Below are 25,050 nucleotides of genomic sequence, written 5' to 3' on the forward strand. Positions count from 1 at the left end.
TAGGGTGGTCCCAGTGACAGACTTCCTGGGAAAAGAGAATAGGCGTTCGTGAGGGGTGGCATTAGTGGACGTACACAACAGGGAGTGGATAGAGTGGAGTGCCTCAGGGAGGACCTCCTGCCATCGGGAGACCGGCAACCCTTTTGACTTAAGGGCTAAAAGGGTGGCCTTCCACACTGTGGCATTCTCCCTCTCCACCTGGCCATTTCCCCGGGGATTATAACTCGTGGTCCGACTAGTAGCAATGCCCCTAGCTAGCAGGAACCAGCGCAACTCGTCACTCATAAAGGAGGACCCTCTATCACTGTGGACATAGCAGGGATATCCAAACAGAGTGAAGAGCTGGCGCAGGGCTTTTATGACCGACGTGGTAGTAGTGTCAGGGCAGGGAACGGCAAAGGGGAATCGCGAGTACTCGTCAATAATACTGAGAAAATAGACATTGCGGTCGGTGGAGGGAAGGGGGCCCTTAAAGTCAACACTCAGTCGCTCAAAAGGGCGGGTGGCCTTGACAAGCTGCGCAGTGTCAGGACGGTAGAAGTGCGGTTTGCACTCAGCGCAGATCTGGCAGTCCCTGGTCATCGTCCTGATGTCCTCCAGGGAGTACGGCAGGTTCCGGGCTTTAATGAAATGGTAAAATCGGGTGACCCCCGGATGGCAAAGTTGGGCATGAAGGGCATACAGCTGGTCGACTAGCACACGTTCCCCGGGATAGGGCATCAGAGGGTTCATTGAGCCTACCAGGCCGGTACAGGATATCATAATTGTAGGTGGAGAGTTCTATTCTCCATCGCAAAATTTTATCATTTTTGATTTTGTCCCGCTGTTGGTTGCTGAACATGAACGCAACCGAGCGCTGGTCGGTCAGCAAGGTGAACCTTTTGCCGGCGAGATAGTGCCTCCAGTGCCTAATAGCTTCCACTATAGCCTGGGCTTCTTTCTCCACCGCGGAGTGCCGAAGTTCAGAGCCTTGAAGGGTACGAGAAAAAAACGCCACTGGTCTGCCTTCCTGATTGAGGGTAGCAGCCAGCGCGACGTCAGAGGCGTCACTCTCTACTTGGAAGGGAATGGTCTCGTCCACCGCATGCATCGTTTCTTTGGCAATGTCCCCTTTAATGCAGCTGAAGGCCGCGCGGGCCTCGGCAGAGAGGGGAAAAGTGGTAGACCGGACCAGGGGGCGGGCCTTGTCTGCGTAATGGGGGACCCATTGGGCGTAATAGGAAAAAAAAACAGGCACCGCCGGAGGGCCTTGAGAGTGGTGGGAAGAGGGAGTTCTAACAGGGGGCGCATACGGTCGGGGTCAGGGCCAATGACCCTGTTCTCCACGACATACCCAAGGATAGCGAGTCGTGTGGTTCTGAACACACACTTGTCCTTGTTATAAGTGAGGTTCAAAGCTTCGGCCACTTGGAAAAATCGTTGGAGGTTGGCGTCGTGATCCGACCAGTCACGACCACAGATGGTGATGTTATCTAGATAGGGAAATGTGGCCTTCAGTTTGTACTGGTCCACCATCCGGTCCATCTCCCTCTGGAAGACTGAGACCCCATTTGTGACACCAAATGGGACGCGCAGGAAGTGATAGAGCCTGCCACCCGCCTCAAAGGCGGTGTAGGGGCGGTCCTCTGGGCGGATGGGGAGCTGGTGATAAGCGGATTTCAGATCTATTGTCGAGTACACCTTGTACTGAGCTATCTGGTTGACCATATCCGCGATGCGGGGTAGGGGGTACGCGTCAAGCTGCGTGAATCTATTGATGGTCTGGCTATAGTCCACAACCATCCTATTTTTCTGCCCAGTCTGAACAACAACCACCTGGGACCGCCATGGGCTTGTGCTCGGCTCAATGATCCCCTCCCCGAGCAGCCGCTGCACCTCTGAATGAATAAAGGCCCTGTCCCCTGCGCTGTACCTCCTGCTTTTAGTCGCCACCGGTTTACAGTCGGGGGTCAGGTTGGTGAACAGCGATGGGGGAGGGATCTTGAGGGTGGAGAGGCTGCAAGTAGTGTCAGTAGCACAGCTATCGGCATGGTGCTGGGCAGGATGTGTGGTTCGGTGTGTATGTGCATGTGGTAACGGAGTATACGGCGAAGTCCCACCAAACTGAGGATTCCTGACAGTGAGTGGTGGGAGGGGCCCGTCATATGCCATAGTCACACTTTTGAGATGACTCTGGAAGTCGAGCCCCAACAGCACAGGTGCGCACAGTCGAGGCATGACCAGGAACGCAAAGTTCCGATACTCTGTGCCCTGCACCACCAATGTCGCTACACAACCCACCTGGATGTCTGTGGAATGCGACCCAGAAGCCAAGGTGATCTTCTGACGTGCCGGCCGTGTCACGAGTCCACAGTGTTGCACTGTGGCCGGGTCAATAAAACTCTCAGTGCTGCCCATGTCAAACAGGCAGCTAGTCCTGTGCCCCTCCACCAGGATGTCCATCATCGACCTTGCGAGCTGGTGCGGAGTGCTTTGATCGAGGGTCACGGTAGCCAGCGTTGAACGGGGCGAGTCGGGGGCGGGGCCTGGTGACGCCGGCAAAGATGGCCGCTCACATCCGGGCATGCAAGATGGCGGCTCCCAGGTCACACACGGGTAGGTAGGGGCGGGGCCTGGTGACGCCGGCAAAGATGGCCGCTCACATCCGGGCATGCAAAATGGCGGCCCCCAGGTCTCAGACGCAGCGCTGCTCGACCCCGGGCGCGGTTTAGATTTACAGACCTTGGCGAAATGGCCCTTCTTCCCGCAGCTGGAACAAGTCACTTCGTGAGCCGGGCAGCTGTTTCTGGAATGTTTCTGAAGCCCACAAAAGTAACAGAGTTTTATGCCTGGCGAATTCGAGGAGTTCGTGATACCGCGACTGGCAGCGGCGTTGGCGAATTCGCTCGGAACCGGGGAATCGCGCAGCTGGACCGCCTCGGTGTACAGCTGTGCAGCCTCCAACGTATCAGCCGTCTCTATCGCTGAGCGTAAGGTAAGATCAGCTTTTTCCAGCAGCCGCTGGCGCAAATACACTGACCTGACTCCAGTCACAAAAGCGTCTCGGACCAAGAGTTCCGCATGCTGTTCCGCTGTGAGCGTTTGGCAGTCACAAGTCCGCACGAGTGCCTGTAGAGTTCGGAGAAATTCAGCAGTCGACTCCGTAGGCCGCTGTTTTCGTGTTGCCAAGCGATGCCGGGCATAAACTGTGTTCACCGGCCGCAGGTACTGTCTTTTGAGGGCGTCAAGCGCCCCCTCGTAGGTCGAGAGGTCCCTGATGAATGAATAAACTTTTGGGGCCACCCTCGAGAGGAGAAGTCTGAGCCTAACAGCTGAGTCGGTGGCACGAACCTCCTCCAAGTATGATTGGAAGCATACAAGCCAGTGTTCAAAGGCAAGAGCTGCTTCAGGGTCTTGGGGGTCCAAATCTAAGCATTCTGGGCGTAAAACGGTTTCCATGTTTTAACTTCCAGTCAATAAAATTGATGCACCATCAATAGCTCACGCTGAGACTTAGGAAACGAGATATCGGCTTTTATTGACTGGAAGAATAAACAACACTACATCCTGGGGAAAATGAGGGAGAGCAGCAGCCCACAGTCGCCTTTATACAGGGGTCTGTGGGAGGAGCCACAGGAGCAGTCAGACAGGTATATCTAGTTCACCACACATTCTCAGATAAGAAGCTATTTATTATTTAAAGTAGCAGGCTTGCAGAAGGAACAGCCTGTAATCTAATTGTCTGGGCCCTGTTAGACTGGTTTGAAACAGTCTGAGTTGGGGGAAAAGTACACAAAATAAATGACCGAGGGCATAAGGCTGGAGGAAAGAACCATATACTGCTTGAAGCCTTGGGCAACATCGAATGAAAAAATAATACAGGTCACTCAGATAAACTTGAGTCAACAAACTTGAAACATCACAGATCGAACTGATAAGGAAAAGAATAAAAATGGATGACTTTGGGAGCACAGGCAGTGGCAACTCCAAAGACCACCATCGTGGATGTGGACGACCCCATGTCAGAAATGTGGAGAAACGCCTGGCCAGCCTAAACTCCTTTTCCCTGGCATTACCTTTTCTATTCTTTGACTATTCTTGGAGGGTCATGGAAATCTAATGCACTAATTAGTCTGTAAATTCACATGCCACATGCTTGTTAGCTGAGACAATAAAGGTATTTGTCAGTAAAAACTGTTCCTCTCTGTGCCTAACTGATCATTATAGTCGAGTGTTAACACCTGCAACACAACAGCTCCCAGACATATCCAAAAATTACTTTCAATCTCGAAAGGATTGCCAGCTAATAGCATTTAATCAAGTTATCTGATTGTAATCTCAATTCTATATTCCTGACTGCCTGTGATAACTTTTCACCCTTTTTTAAATCAAGAATCAATCTCTACATTAAAAATAGCCAATGACTCTGCTTCCATACCCTTTAAAAAGAGAGTTCCAAAGATTCACAGCCTTCAGACAGAAAAAAAAATCACATAGTCTCTATATTAAAAATGAGATCCATTGTCTTCAAACAATGATTCCTAGTTCTAAATTCTCCCTCTAGAGAAATTATTACCCCCACATCCACCCAATCAGGATCTTGTGGATTTCAATGACACTCTACTAAACTTCAGAACTAATAGCCTAGCCTTGATTAGACAAACTGTCTAATAAACTTGACCATGAAACTGTATACAGTCCTCCAGAAGTTGTCTTATTAGTGCCGTGTATAAATGAAACAAAATCTCTTCTTTTTCATTCAATTCTCCTAGCGAATTACTTGTCATATGAGGAAAGGTAAACTTGTCTCTAGGTTTTTGAGGAATGGGGTTATCTCATTGAAATAAATGAAATACTTAAGACAGTTGATGAGGTTAGATGTAGGGATGATACTTTCCTTGGTTTTGGTCTCCAAAACCACCAGTCACGGTCTTAAAATAAGGAATCAGCCTTCAAGATAGATAAGAAGAAATTTCTTTACCCAGTGCGTGGTGAATCTTAAGAGGCTGCGGAGGTTGGCACTGAGTATATTGGCTAGTGAGGTTTTTGGCTAGTTAGAGAATCAAGAGACATTAGGTTGTTGTAGAAAAGTGGTGCTGAGATAAGTGACCAGCCATAATATAAAACAAAAAGAGAAAATGTTTGACATACACTTGTCAGGCGCATTTGTGGAAAGAGAAAAAAAAGTTACATTTTCAAGTCAATATCAAGTGCAAAAGGGATTCACCAGAATTTTAACTGGAATGGAGGGCTGTAGTTATAAGGAGAGATTGAATAGACTGGGTTGATTCTCACCCAGTCACAGAATGATGATCTTATAGTGGTTTATAAAATTATGAGAGACATAGATAAAATAGATAATCCCAGGGCAGGGGAGTTTAGAACTAGAGAGCACAAGTTTAAGTTTAAGAGAAACATAAAGGAGACAGACCTATGGGGGTAGATTTTTCAGTGTGATGGTAATCTGGAATGAGTTGGCAGAGGCGGTGGTAGAAGAAGTTACAGTAAGAAAGATTAAAAGCTGTTTGGACGGCTACTTAGATAGAAAAGGCATAGAATGATATAAACAATGCAGACAAACAAGATTAGCTTAAAGAGTCATCAAGTATGGATAAGATGGGTTGAAAGTCCTTATTTCTGTGATAAACACTTTTATGATTTCCTTTACGTTAAAATCTGAACAGCAAGGTAACCTGCCCTACGAAATAACAACATGGACTTACAGCAGATCAACATATCAGTCATCATCAGTAATAGTTACACTGAAGTAGAGGATTGTTTTAAGTACCATAATATAAATACATCACCTCCCTATGGATTGGCATGTCAAATAAACAGATACAGGAAAGTAAATTTAGAAGAACAATTTCTTAGGTAAAATTATCTTTATTCATATTGTATACTAATGATCAGCTTGGCAACGTGAAGTATTATGTCACATTCCAACATGCATCCGAATGCCTTATTACTCAGTTCAAAAGGGTTCTGAGCTTACCTGTTTCTCAGTGAGGATCACTCGGCCAAGCAGTTGGTTCTCAAGACCCTTAATGGTTACAGTGAAGTCAATGATGGATGTTTTGGCACTGATTTCTGGAGTGTAGGCAGGATTTGGAAGTTTTGTGGTGATGTACAACATGAATCCAGACATCACATCAGTTTCTTTATCCCCCACTTTCACCTGCAGAGAAGCAATTCACATCAACATTTTTAACCTCTACCATATCCATTCTTTTTATGATGCAAGTTCAATTTTTAACCAGGACAGATAAACACAAGAGATTTGCCATATGCTGGAAATACAGAGTGAACTGAACAGGTCAAGCAGTGTCTGTGGAAAAGAATAAACAGTTGAGGTTTTGGGTGAAGACCCTTCATCAGGACTGGAAAGGAAGGAGGAAGATGCCTGAAAAAGAAGTCGGAGGGAAGAGGAGGACAAGCTGGAAGGTGATAGGTGAAGCCAGGTGGGTAGGGGAGGGGGATGAAATGAGAAGCTGGGAGGGCTGGAGAAGAAGGAATTTGATAGAATGGGAGAAAGGGAAGGAGGGCACTGGGGGAGGTGATAGGCAGGTGAGGAGAAGAGGTAAGAGGATAGAGTGGGGAAATGAAAAAGAGGGAAAGGAAAAATTATCAGAAATTGCAGAAATCAATGTTCATGCCTTCAGGTTGGAGGTACCAGATGGAATATGAGGCATTGCCTCATCATGGCAGAAGAGAAGGCCATGGACCAACAAGTGAGAATGGGAATGGAGATAAAACGAATGGCCACTGGGAAATTCTGCTATTTGTTAGCAGAGTGGAGGTGCTCGCCAAAGCGGTTCCTCAATCTACTTCAGCTCTCAACAATGCAGAAGAGGTCACATTGGGAGCACCGGATACAGTAGATGGCCACAACAGATTCACAGGTGAAGTGTTAACTCATTTGGAAGGATGGTTTGGGTCCACAATGGAGGTGAATGTGCAGGATAAATGCCAGGAGAGAGATTAGTGGGTAGGGACAAATGGACAAAGGAATCATAGGGGGAACTATTGCTGTGCAAAGTTCCCGGTGGGAGTACTTATGCTTATAAAATATATCAATTGACAGTTTGTCTCCAGAGATTGGAAAGAGAGATTGAGAAAGGGGAGAGAGACATCAGAAATGGACCAAGTGAATTTAAGGGCAGGATGGAAGTTGGGGGGAAAATTGATGAAATTGATGAAATTGACGAGCTCAGATTGGGTGCATGAAGCAGCAACAATGCAGTTGTCAAAGTAGTGCAGGAAGAGTTGGGAGCATTACCAGGGAATCTATCTCTATCGACTTGGCTGCAGTTGAAGAACGAGGAAGTGTAAATTGTTAGATACTTTATTGTCATCATAGGCATCTCTTTTTGAGCTGTGATCTATTATTCTATGTTCCACATCCACATGGCACATAGATCTCCATCAGCAGCAGTATAGTATTTCATCAAAATTGTAGTCTCAACCATGACTGGCCATAAGCTCAGCAATTTTTGTGAAGAGCGTCGAAACTCAGTTCCAGACCTAAATAAAGCTTAAGTTTCAGTGCGTGTAAGCCTTATGGAATCCTGGAAACAAATCTTTTCACTAGACTCACATGGGAAATACTCAGATTTGTCCCAAAGTCATTATAAAATTCCAAAAAAGCAAATGCTCTTGTCCTAAAAGGTACCTAAACTGTGAGGAGTCAGCTAAACATACACATACCCATACATCAGACAAAAATTACACAATCCTCTCTTTAATAAACACTGACCAGTACTTTGCTTAAGGCCGGGAGAGGCCTCATGAAGACACTGTTAAGTTTCAAGACTCACATTTTCCTATTTCTGGCAAACTGCATTAAATAGATAGTGTGATCAAGCTAACTTATGCTATCAACAGGGGTAACAATTGCAAAATAGACTGTGCATGTCCATGCTAAATTCAAGGCCCAAGCAACTGAAAGTAACAGCATACATTTTGAATATTAAAGTGTTTGGGTTGAAGACATTATAAAGTGGAGATCAGGAAGAGCACGATCGGGTGCTGAGTAGTATGGGTAAGAACCGCGGGGAGGCTCAATGCTGAGTTGTGGTGATGGAGGTGTGAAAACCAGCAATGTGGAATAAACCCCTAAAAAGCATTAGCCTGTAGCCAGTTCCAAGCCCTGAAAGCTACATCTCTGACTCAAATGACAGAAAGCTATCATCAACAGTGTTTGGGTTTCGACTCAGCTCCAGTCCTCATTAAATAGTCTTAGTGATCCAAACATGAGAAAGAAAGCTAAATTTCAGAAGATTGTGACTGGTGGAAGTTAATCAGCCTCAGAACGCCACTGCAGATATTCAGGGTAATGTTGCAGACCTAACTACCTTCATTACAGGGATGAACTTTGTTTATTTTATTGGTTCTAATTGTGTTATTTCTTGTAAAATCTTTGGATAATTTATGTGTACTTCGTGTTTAATTTACATTTTTGATCTGAATGTTATGTGCCTATAATACTGCTGTAAGTAAATTTTTCATTGCACCTGTAGATTCACATACTTGTGCATTTGACAATAAACTCGACCTGAATTGACTAATGACCTTTCTTGCATTGTAAGGTCAGAAATAAAAATGTCTTCTGATGATTCAAATCCATTCACATATCTTTAGAAAATGAACATGCCGTGCCTATTCACAACATGATCTTAACAATGTTCAGGCAAGGGCTGAGAGATGTAAGTAACATTCACATCACCTAAGTGGCAGGTAACAGCTATCTCTAACAAGGAAAAGCCAAACCATTCACTCTTGATATTTAACACTGAGATCCACTGTCAATGTGATTGAGGTTACTACTTATCAAAAGCCACAAGATGATGACGTGAATAATGAGCTGCAAGACCAGGTCAGTACCCACTAGCTAATGACTCATTTCCCAATTTCCCAAAGCCTTTTCACCATCCGCGAAACATAAATCAGGATTATGATGGCATCTATTCTATTCACCTAGTCTGGAGAACCTACTAGAAATACTCTGCTCTCACCAAGGAGAACAAATCATGGAATACAGGGCTTCCCAACATTTTTTATGCCATTGAGCCTTACCATTAGCCCAAGAGTCCACATACCCCATGTTGGAAAGCCATGACCTAATAGAAAAATGGGGTTGCAATCATCAAAGGATCAATCAACAGTTAAACAGGTGGATCTCATCCAACTTCTCAAGAGGAGTTAAAAGTAGATAATAAATGCTGTGGGAAAACAAACCTGTGTCTTGTCATGGAACTTTAATTATGTATTAAGAATGGGTTGAGCATGAGAATATTGCGACAAATCTCTTAAGAAATAATGCACCTTAAAAGTGGTCCCACTTTTGATGAAGTTTTTCTCCAACACGTTATCCAGAGCAGGGTCCAGTTCCTCTTGTATATCTTCCAAAAGCATAGGACGTCCGAGTGACAAACAGTCCTCCAAATGATTGCGAAAATATTTGTGATTAAGTGATGTTATCTTTGGAATGAAAGGAACCAGAGTTTATAATTCAGACTCTCGCCTCATGTCCACCCTCACACAGATAGACTCCATTAAATACAGTATTCTGATGTTTCTGCAGTTGGTTGTTGTGAAACTGAAGAAAAGGGATGTAATTGGCCAACAGGCATTTGGAAATTGACCCCAGAGCACCCTACAAATCTTTTAGAGACAACCAAGCTATCTGACATGAAATCAAAACAGAACAATATAATCCAGGAACAGGCCCTTCAGCCCACAATGTTCTGCTGGACTAATTAAGCTAATGATGCTTAATTAAACTAACCCTTCTGTCTGCACATGGTCTGTATTTCTCTATTCTTTGGATATTGATGAGCCTGTCTAACAGCCTCTTAAATGCCTCTATCATATCTGCCTCATGGAAACCAATCTCCCCTCCTTAGACTCTTGTCCACACTTCTCACTGCCTTGGTAAAACAGCTAACATAATCAAAGACCACACTGAATCCAGACATTCTCTTTTCTCCCCTCTCCCACCCAGCCGGAGATACAAAAGTCTGAAATCATGCAACCCCAGGCTTAAGGGCAGCTTCCATACTGCTGTTACAAGACTGCTGATGGATTCAAGATGGCCTCCTGACCTCGCAAAGTACCTTGTTATGATCTTGCACCTTGTTGCCTACCTGCACTGCACTTTCTGCGTATTAGTAACACTTCATTCTGCAATCTGTTTTACCTTGTACTACCTCGATGTACTGTTGTAATGAATTGATCTATATGAACAGTATGCAAGTTTTAAAAATATGTAACAATATTTTACAATTTACATATTTTATCAAGTTCAAAGTTTAAAGTTGACAGTACAAATACATACCATATACAACCAGAGATTCATTCTCTTATGGGCATTCCATAATAGAATAATAACCATAATATAATCAATGAAAGACAGCACCAACTTGGGTGTTCAACTAGTGAGTAAAAAACAACACACTGTTCAAGTACAAAAAGAAAGAAATAATAATAATAAATAAATAAGCAATAAATATCAAGAACATGAGATGAAGACTCCTTGAAAATGAGTCCATAGGTTGTGGGAACATTTCAATGAGGGGCAAGTGAATTTGAGTGAAGTTATCCCCTCTGGTTCAAGAGCCTGATAGTTGAGGGGTAATAACTGTTCCTGAACTTGGTAGTGTGAGTCCTGAGGCTCCTGTACCTTCTTCCCAATGGTAGCAGTGAGAAGAGAGCATGGCGTGGGTGATGGGGGACCCTAATGATCGATGTTGCTTTCTTATGACAAGGCTTTGTGTAGATGTGGTCAATGGTGGGGAGGTCTTTATCCATGATAGACTGGGCCATATCCACTACTTTTTGTAGGCTTTTCCATTCAAGGGCTTTGGTGCTACCACACCAGGCTGTGATGCAGTCATTCAATATACTCTCTGCTACACATCTAGAGAGATTTGTCGAAGTTTTAGATGTCATGCTGAATCTTCATAAACTCCTAAAGAAGTAGAGGTGCTGCCGTACATTTTTTGCAATTGTAGTTACATGGTGGTCCCTGACCGGTCCTCCAAAATAATAACACCATGGAATTTCTCCACCCCTCTCCACTCCTGATGCTCTAATGAGGATCTACTTGTGGACCCCTAGTTTATTCCTCCTGAAGTCAATAATCAGATCCTTGGTCTTGCTGACATTGAGTAAGAGGTTGTTGTCATGGCACCACTCAGCCAGATTTTCAATTTTCCTCTTATACGCCGATTTGACACCTCCTTTGATTTGGCCTACAGCAGTGGTCTCATTAGCAAATTTGAATATGGCATTGGAGCTGTGCTTAGCCACACAATCTAAAGTTTAAAGTGAGTAGAGCAGGGAGGTAAGCACACAGCCTTGTGGTGTACCTGCGCTGATGGAGATTGTGGAGGAGATGTTGACGCCAATCCAAACTGACTGGGGTCTGCAAGTGAGGAAATCACACGGAGGTATTGAGGCCAAGGTTTTGAAGTTTATTAATTAATTTTGAGGGGGTGATGGCATTGAATGCTGAGCTGTAGTCAATAACGAGCGTACTGATGTATGTATCTTTGCTGTCCAGATGTTCCAGGGTTGAGTTAAAAGCCAATAAGATGGCATCTGCTGTGGGGTCCTGTTGCTCCAGTAGGCAAATTGGAGTGGATCCAAGTCATTTCTCATGCAGGACTGGATATGTTTCATCCCCAACCTCTCAAAACACTTCTTCACTGTGGATGTAAGTGCTACTGGATGGTAGTCATTGAGGTAGGTTACGTCATTCTTATTGGGCTCTGGTATAATTGAAGTCTTCTTGAAATAGGTGACTCAGAATGCCGAAGCGAGATGGTAATGATCTCAGTAGACACTCCAGCCTGTAAATAAGCACAGGTTTTTAGTGTTGGCCTGGTACCGGATGCTTTTCGGGGTTTCATCCTCCTGAAGGCAGCTTACATGTCACCCTCAGAGACTGAAATCACAGGATCATTGGGGTTGTGTGAATTTGTGATGGTTCTTTCAAGTTTTGATGGCAAATGCGAGCATAGAAGGCATTGCGCTCTCTGAAGGTAAAGTCCTGTTGTTGCCAGTGTTGCTTGATTGAACTTTACAAGAGGTGGTAGTATTCAAGGCCTGCCACAACTGTCGTATCTTTCATTGATTCAAGTTTAGTCCAGATTTGCTACTTCACTTGTGAGATGGCTTTCTGAAGATTGTACCTGGATATTTATAACCTTCTTGGTCACCAGACCTGAATCCTCTGACCTGGCCCTAGTAGATTACGTATGTCATGGTTCATCCAGGGCTTCTGGTTGGGGAAGACTCCAAATGATTTCATGAGGACACACTCACTTACAACTTTTTTAATAAAGTCCGTGACAACCGTGGTGTATTCAATCAGATCTACGGATGACTCCTTGAACACGGACCAGTCCACCAACTTGAAGCAAACCTGTATCCACTCCTCTGCTCCCTCAACCACTCTTTGTTGCTCTAATCTCTGGAACTTGTCTTTAGACAATGCCTGTATGCAGGTAGAAGGACAACTAATAATTAGATTTACTGAAGTGCACTCTGAGCATGGAACAGAAGGCATTTCTTATCTTAGTATAACAGTAGTCTAGTGTGTTGGAACCCTGGGTGCTACAGGTTATATGCTGTTGGTAATTGGACAGGATTTTCTTCAAACAAGTCTGGTTGAAGTCCCTGACTATGATTTGAAATGCATCGGGATGGACTGTTTCTTGTGTGGAGAAGACATCATGTAGTATCTCAAGCGCTTGATTATAGTCGGCTGCTGGTGTACCCGGCAACAGATTCTAGGTAGCCACCACTCAGTGTGTAAAAACTTGCCCTACACATCTCCTTTGAACTTCTCCAACCCTCACCTTAAATCCATTCCCTCAAGTATTAGACATTTTAAACTCAGAGAAAAGATACCAGCTGTCTACTCTATCTGTGTTTCTTATAAAGAGCCATAGAGTATGGAACCAAACCCTTCAGCCCACAAAGAAGGTGCAGACTAGCAAAAACCCAATTACCCTGATCCCACATCCTGATGCAGAGCTTTGACCTGCAGCTTTACCAATATCTGTTTGACACACTGAGTTCCTCCAGTAGATTATTTGTTGCTCCAATTTTCCTGAGTCTCCACATTTATCTCAGTTTTATTCTCCCCACATCCTCATCAACTGCCCCTAGATTCTACCATCCACCTATACACCAGGGGCAATCTCACTGTGGTCAGTTAACCTATCAACCTGCATGCTGGAGAAAACTGCAGCACCAGAAGAAAACCATGATATGGTCACAAGCAGGGCATACAAACTAAACACAGGCAGCACTTGAGATCAGACCTAAACCCATTTATACTGTTTTATGAAGAAATGGTTTTAATAGCTGCATCACTGTGCTGCTTTTCCAAGTAATACCATAAAAATTATAGCTATGCAAAGGTACGTCATGACTAGAAGAGTGGCTAATTTTGCAACAGGTGTGCCTTCCACCAAAATTGGGCACAAATGAGTAATAAACAGATGTCCAAGATAGATTTTGCTCAATCTACTTCTGGCCCTTTCATTTCAATCTCTGATGTTCTCTGATTAAAAACAGCCACTAAAATTGAAACCTTCTGAAAAGGTGAGAAAATTGGAGAAGTAAATAAACTACACATTATATTAATTGGATTGTCTCATTGTGTGCTAAGTATGCTGCTTCACATGCTAAATAATACATATTTATACAGTTTGTGCATTTCTACCTGTAGTTCATTGTCTTGCTCCTTCCTCTTGATCCAGGATTTACCCTGAGTCTGAGGGTCAATGAGAAGTGGATATCTGGTTGCTTTGGTGACAATAATGCCATTCTGAACTGACAAGTCATCATTTGGCAATCCTTGCAGGTTCCACTCACCGATCTAGAAAAATAAAACCAAAGAGGCTTATTAAAGGCACAAAGTCTAACAATGAGTATAATTCCTTAAATGATCAATGAAGATTAAGTCAGAAAACTTCTGGAAATAAATTGTAACGGATAGTGGAATACAGATAACTCACACAAAATGCTGCAGGAACTCAGCAGGTCAGGCAGCATCTATGAAAATGAATAAATTGTCAAAGTTTTGGTTCAAGACCCTTCATCCAACTTCTTGGGCACCATCAAGGAGGTGACTTGTACAAGCAGCTCCAATGGAAATTATTAAATACTTCTGTCTCAGTCTGCTACAGCTGAGAATCACTGTATGGATCAGAAATAACACCATCTTCTCGCTGACTATCAACACCGTCACATCTCAAGGATATGTGCTTAGCCCTCTGTTCTACTCTCTCTCCACCCACGATCATGTGGCTAGCCACAGCTCAAATGCTGTTGATAAACTTGCTGAAGACACAATTAATGTTAACAGAATTCCAGATGGTGATGAGAAGGTGCACAGGAGTGAGATAAATCAGCTGGCTGAGTGGTGTCACAACAGCCTTGCACTTGACTTTAGTAAGACCAATGAATTGATTATGGACTTCAGGAAGCAGAAATCGAAGGAACACACACCAGTCCCAGTGTAAAGGGTAAGCAGTTTCAAGTTCCTAGATGTGAAAATCTCTGAGGATCTATCCTGGACTCAACATATTGATTTAAATAGAAAAAGGCACTACAGTGCCTGTACTTCATTAGGAGTTTGAGAAGAACTGGTATGGCACCAAAGTCACTTGCAGATTATGACAGATGTATCGTGTAGAACATTATATCACAGTCTGGTATGAAGCTACTGCACAAGATCAGAAAAAGCAGCAGAAAGTCATAAACTCAGCCAGCTCCATCTTAGGCACTAGCTTCCCCAACATCGAGGACACCTTCAAAAGGCAATGTCGCAAGAAGGCAGCATCCATCATTAAGGACCCCCATCAGCCAGGACATGCCCTCCCCTCATTGCTACCAGCAAGGAAGAAGTACAGGAGGCCAAAGACATACTTAGTGTTTCAGGAACAGCTTTTTCACTCTCCCATCAGATTTCTGAATGGACAATGAACCCAGGAACATTACTTCAGCACAATTAAACTCTTCTCGGGCTTCCAGCCAGGTACTGTTATCAATTTTAACCAATGTTTCAATGACAAACTCTGCCACCTTCATCAGGATGATGCCTGGGCATATCTAGTCCAATGGTATTTATACCACCTTCATCTATCCCTCCTGATTGGTTAGTCCTCATCCAAACAGGGTTCCGTTGCTTCACATTGTTTACAATCGAATTCCAGTTCTTACTCAGAGTGAAACCTTCATCTTTGTTAAAATTCTTTTCTTCTAATTTATTTCAATGGCTTCCTTCACCAGGCGGTCCCAAAAGCCATTGGCGCGGCACAGTAATTTTGTGCTGTCAGAATCAGTCCTACGGCCTTTGCGAATGCAGTGTTCTGCTACCACTAATTTCTCCAGGTAACCCCAAATAGATACACCTCCTGTGGTCCCTGATGTGGGTTTCCACCACATGTCCTGTTGCATTCACAGAGAATCCTGTAAGTGCCAGCCATCCTGAGTCTCAAGTCATCTTTGACCCACACAAACAGTGATTTCATCTTCCTTGCGGGCTTATGGATAGTATTAATCTGTTATTTCTTCAGGATCCTGATGATACTTCCAGAAACCAAGGAAATATAGGGAAGACAGGCGATAGCGACAGGTTCCTCCAGGTCCTGATGAAGGGTGTCGGCCCAAATTGTTGACTGTTTATGCTGCCTGACCTGCTGAGTTTCTCCAGCATTTTGTGCAGGTTGCATTGGATTTCCAGCTTCTGCCGATTTTTGTGTGCTGATGAAATGCTGAAGCTTTATAAGGCATTGGTCAGTCTGCACTCAAGTATTATGAGCAGTTTTGGATTTTTATCGAAGCAAGGGTGTGCTGGCATTAGAGAAAGTCCAGAGCAGGTTCAAGAGAATGATCCTGGGAATGAAAAGGTTAACACATGAGGAGCCTTTGATAGCTTTTGGCCTATATTCACTGGAGGTTAGAACAGTGGGGGAGATTCCATTAAAACCTATTGAAAACCTAGATAGAGTGGATGTGAAGAGTATGTTTCCTATAGTGGGTGGTCATTCCTTAGGATAGAGGAATGTCCATTTAGAACAGCGATGAGGATGAATTTCTTTAGCCAGAGGTTGGTAAATCTGTGGAGTTCATTACCATGGACAGCTGTGAAAGCCAAGTCATTGGTTATATTTAAAATAAAGGTTGGTAGGGCATCAAAATTAACAAGGAAAAGGTAGGAGAATAGGGTTGAGAGGGATAATAAATCAGTTGTGATGGAATGGCGGAGCAGACTCCATGGGTTTCGGCTTAAAATACTTATGCTATTAAGCAGCAGCTCTAACATCCTTCTGAGAACAAAATTAATTTATTTTAATGTTGTCATCCATAAGTAGAGCAAAATTATCCTTATTTTTGCAGTACTTGAATATAAAAGTCATGCCTCAGACTCCAGTGCTTCAGAAAAAAATACACAATGCAAGTTTGTCCAACCCCTCAAAGAAATAAATTGTAATCCAGGCAACATACTGCTGAACCTCTCCTGAATTCTCTCCAAAGCCTGCTGACCTTCTCCCGCACTCTCTCCAAAGCCTCCATATCCTTCTTATAGAATGGCAACCAGAACTGCACATAATACCACAAATAGGGCCTAACCAACATTTTGCAGAGCTGCAACATCTTGACATTTATACACAATACCCTAACCAATGAAGTCTAGAATGCCATTTTCCCTCTTTACCAGCTACTTTCAGGGAGCTATGGACCTGTATCATAGTTGCTGATAAATTCACAGATGGCAATAAGGAGGCATACACAAGTGATCTTGGCTTATTGAGTGTTGTCACAACAACAACCTTGCTCTCATTATCATCAAGATCAAGGAATTGATTGTGTACTTCAGGAAAAGGAAGTTGGGGGAGCACACGTCAGTCTTTGTTGACAGGTCAGCATTGGAAAGGGTGAGCAGCTTCGAGTTCCTGAGCATTAACATATCCGAAGATCTTTTCTGGACCCAACATATTGATACAATCATGAAGAAGGCATGCCAGAAGATCTGCTTCATTGGGAGTTTGAGGATGAATGGCACGTCACCACAGACCCTTGCAAATGTATATTCCTTGGACTGTGGAGGACTCTGACTAGCTGCACCATGGCCTGGTATGGAGACTCCAGTGCACAGGATTGCAAGAGACTGCAGGGAGTTGTAGACTCAAACAGCACCATCATGGACACAATCTTCCCCAACAAGGTGCAACTCATGCAGCTGCTTAACAAGTTAAGAGCCCATGGTATTAAAGGAAATATAGCAGCACGGATAGAGCAGTGGCTGATTGGCAGGAGGAGGAGATTCAGAATAAAGTGAAGCTTTTCTGATTGGCTGCTGGTGACTTGTGATGTTCCACAAGGGTCTGTGTTGGGACTGCTTCTTTTTACATTATATGTCAATGACTTGGATAACAGAATTGATGGCTTTGTGGCAAAATTTGCAGACCATATGAAGAACGGTAGGGGGCAGGTAGTTTTGAGGAAGTAGAGATGCTACAGAAGGACTTGGACAGATTAGAAGAATGGGAAAAACGGTGGCAGCTGGAATAGTGTCAGGATGTGTATGGTCATGCACTTTGGTAGAAGAAATAACTGGGTAAACTGTTTCCAAAATGGAGAGAAAATTCAAAAATCTGAGGTGCAAAGGGTCTGAGGACTACTTGTGCAATATTCCCGAAAGGTTAATTTGCAGGTTGAGTTGATGGTGAGAAAGGAAAATACAATGCTAGCATTCATTTCAAAAGAACTAGAATATAAAAGCAAGGGTGTAATGCTGAGGCTTTATAAAGCACTGGTGAGGCCTCAGTTGAAATATTGTGAGCACTTTTGGGCTCCTTATCTAAGAAAGGATGTGCTAACATTGGAGAGCATTCAAAGAAGATACATGAAAATGATTCTGAGAATGAAAAGCTTGTCATATAAAGAGTGTTTGATTGCCAGGAGCCTCCACTCACTGGAATTCAGAAGAATTGAGCACTAACCTTTTGAAACCTATTAAATGTTAAATGGCTGTGGATGTTCCCTATAGTGGGGGAGTTTAAGACCAGAGGACGCAGCCTTAGAATAGAGGAGTGTCCTTTTAGAACAGAAGTGAGGAGGAATTACTTTGGCTGGAAGTAGTGAATATGTTACATTCATTGCCACAGGTAGCTGCGGAGGCCAAGTCATTGGGTGTATCTGAGGTTGATGGATGTTTGATTGGTCAGAGTATGAAGGGATACTAGCAGAAGGCAGGAGATTGGAGCTGAGAGGGAAAAGTGATCAGCTATGATGAAATGGCAGAGCAGACTTGATGGGTTGAAAGGCCTAATTCTGCTCCTATATCTCACGGCCTTACTTCCTCCTTCTCATTATTACCCACACTCAGCAATGTAGGAACAGCTTCTTCCCTCTCCCATCAGTTGCTGAACAATCCATGAACTCTACCTCATTAACCTTTTTGCACTATTCATTAATTTTATAACTTATAGAAATGTTTATATCTTTGCACAGCACCACTGCTACAAAGCGACAAACCTCATTTCATATAAACAGAGATAATGAATCTGATTCTGATTTTCACCCCTGGATCCCACTTTAATTTGTATACTAATAAGCCTAACAGCATTTTCATACAAATCATATACTCACCTATACTGTATATAAACAACAGAGGAATACCACTGGTCCCAGTCTTCCAGTTAGAAAATCAACTCTCTATCACTACCTTCTGACTCTTTAATGACCAAACCAAGTTTGAATCCAATCTACCAAGTCTCCATGTATAGCATGTGCCTTGATCTTCGGGACTGGCCTACCATGAGAGATCTGGTCTTAAACCTTACTGAAGTCACCAGAAGTGTGTGTCACCAGAACTAGGAAATGACTATGTTCTTGGGAAAAGAGAAAATGTTTTAAATAATGGAGCTTAGAAGAATACAGGGCTATGGGGAAGTCTAGTAATTTCTAAGGTAGGGACATGTTCGGCACAACTTTGTGGGCCGAAGGGCCTGTATTGTGCTGTAGGTTTTCTATGTTTCTAATGGTAATGAATTAAGACAATGACCGAAATGATCAATGTAAGTGAAGAGGCATGTTACCAATGAAGCAATGTTTTCAACAGAAATAGTGTCTAGATGTACATAGTGTTTATTCTGTTCCTTTAAGAACTGACTAAAATAGAAATTTAATAGACACAAGCAAAAATCTAAATCTAACTCACCGTGGACTGATCTACCAGGAAGTTTATCAGGTTTATACCATCTGTATATGGAATCCTCCTTCGCTGTAGTTCTGCTTCCCAGATTACTTTGGTCAGTATATCTCTGAAAGTTTGATTGAAGGGACCACTATATGAGAGGAAACCAGTCGCCAATAGGACATCGCCCACTAATCTGGATATATGAAATAAAAATGAACAGTCAACAACCTAACACAATATGAAGTGAACATAACAGATCTCAGTTGCAGGTAAATCTCACACTTCCTCTCTGACAAAAGGCAGTATGTGAGACGAGACAAGCCCATCTCCACATCCACTCAGTCAGCACTGGTACGCCACTGGGATGTGTTCTCTCCTTTCTCCGATTTTCTTTATACACCAATAACTGCATCTCGAGTAATCGTCAATTAAACTGAAAAGTTTGCAAATGATACCACTATCAATGGACTAATCTCTAGAGGTGATGAATCCAAGTCCCACCAGGAAGCAAACAAGCTAATGACCTGGTGCAATCATATCAACTTGGAGCTGAAGTCTGTGGCAATGAATATCAACTTCAGAAGAAATGCGTAGCACTGTTTCAGCATTCAAGTTCCTGGGCATCATTGTATTGCAGGACCTCATGTGGGAGAACTATATCTTGTTCATTAACAAAAGATTCAGCAATGAATGTACTTCTTGCAGAAGTTGGTAAAATTCCCTCTTCCCCAGAACACACTGGTGCAATTCTACACTGCCATCACAGAGAGCACCTTCTCATCAGCCATCACTGTCTGGTTTGGAGCAATATCTTCTCACAAAAAAACGACAGCACACTATCAGGACAGCAGAAAAGGTAATTGTCTGCAGTTTACCATCACTATAGGACCATACATGTCCAGGACAAAGAAGTGGGCAGGAAAAATTACAGTGGACACCACCTACCCTGCAAACTGTGTTTTCCAAAAGTTCCCTTCTAGAAAGCGCTATAGGGCGATTAAAACCAAAACATCATTCCATCTTAAAAGCTCCTTCCCTAGTCAGTTAATCTGATCAACCATTCTAGTTATACCTCCCACCTCTCTGTCTATTACCTTAGTCATTCAAATACACTTCCACATTTTATTGTGCTGTTTACATTTAAATACATGCTGGTATTTATGTTTTATGCACGTTTTATTCCACATCAATACTTCTAACTTTATTTTTATGTAATTTATTATGCATAATACTTGAATGTTGTCATTTTTTCTGTATGTAGTACCACAACAATTTACTAATACACGTAAATATATATTGTTAGTAAAATCGATGCCTGTTTCCTGAAAAAGAAAATTTCAGCTATCCCCATTGGCATGGTACACTTTGGTTATATTCATGTGCCTGTTGCACCGACTGGCCTATTAGATGAAATGATGGAGGTGTCAAGAAGAGGGACAGTTTATTTCGAACCATGCAGGGAGCCAGAGTCAGAAAAACATCATGTTCTGGACAAATTCAGCCATATGAATCGTATTCCCCATTTACATCCTTTCAGCTCATTCTCTCCTGCATGCCCCATAACTGCCCTGATTTTCTATCAGACAACCTCCCTATTTGTTATTTACAGCAGCCGATTCATCAACTAGCAGCTTTGAGATGAAAGCAGAGCATCCAGAAACAACCTACATGGAGAACAAACACAGCAAATGCCACACAGATATCCCAAGTGCCATGTTCGTACCAAGACACCTGCACTACCTACTGGTCCACCCTTACAATGGGCATTCCGAAGCTTGCTGCCATCAGTACCTCAAAATTGCAGCAGGTAATGGACCAGGTTTCAGATTTTATGGCTGATTGTCCACTCTGGTGCTTTGTCCTAGTGATTGTTTTATTCTTAAGAATATCGAACTCATTCTAGAATAAAATTAACAACCTGGCCTCAGCTCGTTTCTGTGCTGGAAAAGAAACTTGTTCTTTCGAGATTTTAAATAGTTTACCCTGTACCTTGAAGCTGTGGATCCTGGTTTTGGACTCTTAACTGTCAGGAACATCCTCCCTGCATCTAGTCTATAAGACCATAGATATATGAGCAGAATTTAGCCACTTAGCCCATCAAGTCTGCTCTGCTATTTAAATATGGCTGACTTATTATCCCTCTCAACCCCCTTTTCCTGCCTTTTTCCCATAACCTTTGGTGACTGTACTAATCAAAAAGCTATCAACCTGTTTTAAATATTAATGATGCACTTATGCCTTCATCTACTTTAACATCCTTTCTACTTGCACGACCACTTTTGGAGAGCTATGGACTTGGACCTCAAAATCACTGGATACATCATTGCTGCTAAGGATCCAGCCATTAACTGTATACACCCCTCCCCCACCATATCTGACCTCCCAAAGTGCAATACCTCATACTTGCTTGGTTTAAATTTCATCTTCCATTTTCCTACCCAATATGAAACTTGATCATCTGTATTCTGCTGTATCCTTTGACAGACCTTGTGCACAGCTCCAACAATCTTTGTGTTGACCATAAACTTACTAACCCATTCACCTACGTTTCCACCCAAGTCATTTGTATATATCACAAACAAAAGAGGATGCAGCACCAATCCATGTGGAATACCACTAGGTATGGACCTAGAGCTAAAATATCATATGCCCACCTTCTCTGAGCAAGTTAGTTCTAAATCACAATGGATCCCATGTATGTTAATCTTCTGGATCAGCCTAGCATGTGGGACCATGTCAAATTGCTCACTGAAATTCATGCAGGCAACATCCACAGCCCTACTCTCATTATCTTTGTGACCTCCTCAAAAATCTTAATACGTTTATAACTATATTACAATCAATACCTCATTGATCAGTTAAAATTCTGTGCAGAAGACATGAGGGATTAATGTCTACTCTATCTATTCCTTATGCTCTTATGATAGGGTGCTAATCTTAATATAATTATGTAGTATCACTAGCCCACAGGCCTTTAAAAAGAAACTGTAAGGCTAAGTGAAACAGGCAATGATTATGTTGGCATTTAACAATATCTTTAGCCACAATTTTTACCATGGACAACAAACTTAAATCACGACCCAAAATTTCAAAATCATTGAAGTCAATGCCCATTTCTTGCCTGACAATTTGTGCTTTAAACTCCCTGCATTGATCAGTCCATCTGATTTTCTCCCCACTCAGACCATCTATCAGAGCTGAGGCAGCATCCATTTTTCTTTTGCAGTTTTCTGCATCTTCTAACAGATCCTAAAGGATAAAAAGAAAGCTCATTCAGTCATGATTACTGAGCCACCACCAAGAGAACCTCTGCCAAATTTTACAACTGTAACATTGTGTTGTCATATATATTCCTATATATGAAAAATATGTTTTCTTTGCCTTTTTAACATTTTGCCTATCACAGTAACTTTCTATAATCCTACAACTCTTTAAGATCTTTGCTCCTCTCTATTTCTAACTCCTTGAACATTCCTGATTTCCTTCCTGATGGTCAAACCTTCAACTGGCTAATCCCTAAGCTCTGGAATTTCCTACCTAAATATTTCCAACTCTCTCCTCCAACAATACTTTGGAATACTACCCTACCAGATTTTACATGATCAGGTGCTAGATTTTGCAAGGGAACACTGCTATAAAGTACCTTGAAATAATCTACAGTAGGTGCTATATGAATGCAATTGACAAACTGGATAACAACTGATTTAAATAAAGACACTGATTCTCTAAGGTTAGCTATTTGATGGGACATGTTCCATATCTGCAAATAGGCACCTGATATATTTGTGGAATTAAATTCATAAAGACTTCCTTATATTCTATAATCTCTGCCATATGAGCTTGTAATAAAGAATTGAATAACTATCTGCATGAGAAGTATTCCTCTAATTTTTCCCTACTTTCTAATGATTTTGCAGTTAGAGATTTTTTAAAGAAATTTATTAACCAATCTTGTACTGTTTTAAAATGTTTGCAATGTTAAGAACTTTTGACTTTTTAAAAACTTATTTCTGTTTCCCACACCCATTGACTGCATTGACAGATACTGGATACTTCACACAAGTACTCACACTGTGTTTAATCTAGTCTGCATACTTGCTGATAAACTCAGAGACTTCTCAGTGGGATTGGAAAGATGTGCTGGTGGTGGGAGTTTGTGGTAGAAGGGTTCAAACTACAACCAAGCCTAACCCTGAACGTGACTTGTGAAAATCAGATTTGTTGCCTACTCAGGTATCAGATAAACACTGAAAAATATCTAAGATTCTGACTCACCATTTTCTCTTTCATGGCAGCATCAAACTTGGCCTGCACCTTGTCCAGCTCGGCTTGTTTCTCATCTAGCTGAGCCTGGGCAATTCCTAACTGCTTCATGGCCCCTTGGAGACGGTTTTCCTGTACTGCCAAATTATCCTAAAAACATGTGTTGGAAAAAAAAGCCAATTACTTCTGTTGTATAGTAAGATTCTTCCAGCATTTCCTCCACTTGGAGACAATAAAGAAATAAAAGGGAAACAATAAACAAGGTGAGCTAATATGCCTGATACAGACCATGAAATCAAGTACCTAAAGTTGTAGCACAAGGACAGAATTTCATCTGATGTTAAAGAATATGGCGTACCTTAAGTTTACGTGGTATATCCCTCCCTTCTTCTCTTTGATAAGCTTTTGACCAAAACCCACACCCACAAACTTTTGTCTACAGTTTTACGGTATCTATGTTTTCACCATCTGAACTGCTCACTCATTGACCAGATAACCTTGTTGCTACCTTATCTGAATGGTCATCTCAGTTTCAGCCTATCAGATGTACTTTCTGCAGCTACACAAGCTTTTTTGGTTCCCTTTTCAGTTCTGACAGAGGATCACTTACCCTCAACATTATTTCTCTTCACACAGATGCAGCTTGACCTGCTGAGTATTTCCAGCATTTTCTGGTCTTATTTTAGATTTCCAGCATCTGCATTTTCTTGAAACTTTCACTATTATTGGAAGTGTTTGCCCTAGTTAGTCATTTAAATTTTCCACTAGAACTGAGAAATACATGGTCCTTGACCAACTGGGTGCTTTCATCATTTTTTGTTTTTATCCAAGAATCACATAAAGAAAGAAAAACATTGATGTTTTCACTTAAACTCCAGATATTAATGTCTCTAAATAGCATGGTAGTAATGCAAAAAGCTAACTATATAGAACACGCACTGCCAGTGAAATTACTCAAATAAATATATAAATATTCCCGTTCTTCTGACTGAGAATTACCTTTAGAGGTAGCACCTCTTTGTTGATGGCAAAAAAGGCAGCCATAGCCTGAGTCCAGGACAACAAACCAGCAACGTTCCCGCATACTTTCTTTGCATTTTCAAATGTATAATCCTCCATGATAAAATACGGCTGGAGCAGTTCCACTGTTTCGTCATTGATGGTGTCCTTTGGGAACTGCTGCAGGGCCTGTAGAAACCCAGTGCCACTCAACAGCTGGAAATGGACAAAATGATAAAAATTCCTTGTAATGATTCACACCAACTCTGGTAGAAATGCATAACTTGTGAACAACCCTATTACCTTGGTTATTTCTTCAGCAGTTTGATCAAGGCATGACTGCGCAAGTGCATGGACGTTAGCCAGTGAGAAGAGTTTAAAAAGAGACAACTGTTTAGAGCGAGCGCAGGGTACAGGGAGACAGAGTAGGAAGGCTTTGGCTCAATGGGTCTTCAGCGATAATGGGTTGAGGCGAGGTAGGTTATCTGTGTAGAATACAGTCAGGAAGTATGTGTGTGAGGACAGTGTTCTGTGTTCAGTGTCAGATGTGGAAAGTCCGGGAGACTTCCAACGTCCCGGACAACCAT

General features: G+C 42.5%; 1 protein-coding gene across 1 annotated transcript in view; it reads right to left on the reverse strand.

Moving 5' to 3' along the window:
* The window catches only part of LOC140732659 (dynein axonemal heavy chain 8-like), a 704,719-nt gene that overhangs the window by 88,417 nt on the left and 591,252 nt on the right, over positions 1 to 25,050 (reverse strand). The window contains exons 68-74 of the mRNA XM_073055352.1: positions 24,464 to 24,679; positions 23,477 to 23,614; positions 22,323 to 22,450; positions 19,223 to 19,394; positions 13,715 to 13,870; positions 9,304 to 9,459; positions 5,975 to 6,157 (exon numbers count right to left, since the gene is read on the reverse strand). Coding sequence (XP_072911453.1) covers positions 5,975 to 6,157; positions 9,304 to 9,459; positions 13,715 to 13,870; positions 19,223 to 19,394; positions 22,323 to 22,450; positions 23,477 to 23,614; positions 24,464 to 24,679 — 1,149 coding nt within the window. The remainder of the gene's footprint in view (positions 1 to 5,974; positions 6,158 to 9,303; positions 9,460 to 13,714; positions 13,871 to 19,222; positions 19,395 to 22,322; positions 22,451 to 23,476; positions 23,615 to 24,463; positions 24,680 to 25,050) is intronic.

Source organism: Hemitrygon akajei, chromosome 9 (genome assembly GCF_048418815.1).
Source record: "Hemitrygon akajei chromosome 9, sHemAka1.3, whole genome shotgun sequence".
In the NCBI taxonomy this organism is placed as follows: Eukaryota; Metazoa; Chordata; class Chondrichthyes; order Myliobatiformes; family Dasyatidae; genus Hemitrygon; species Hemitrygon akajei.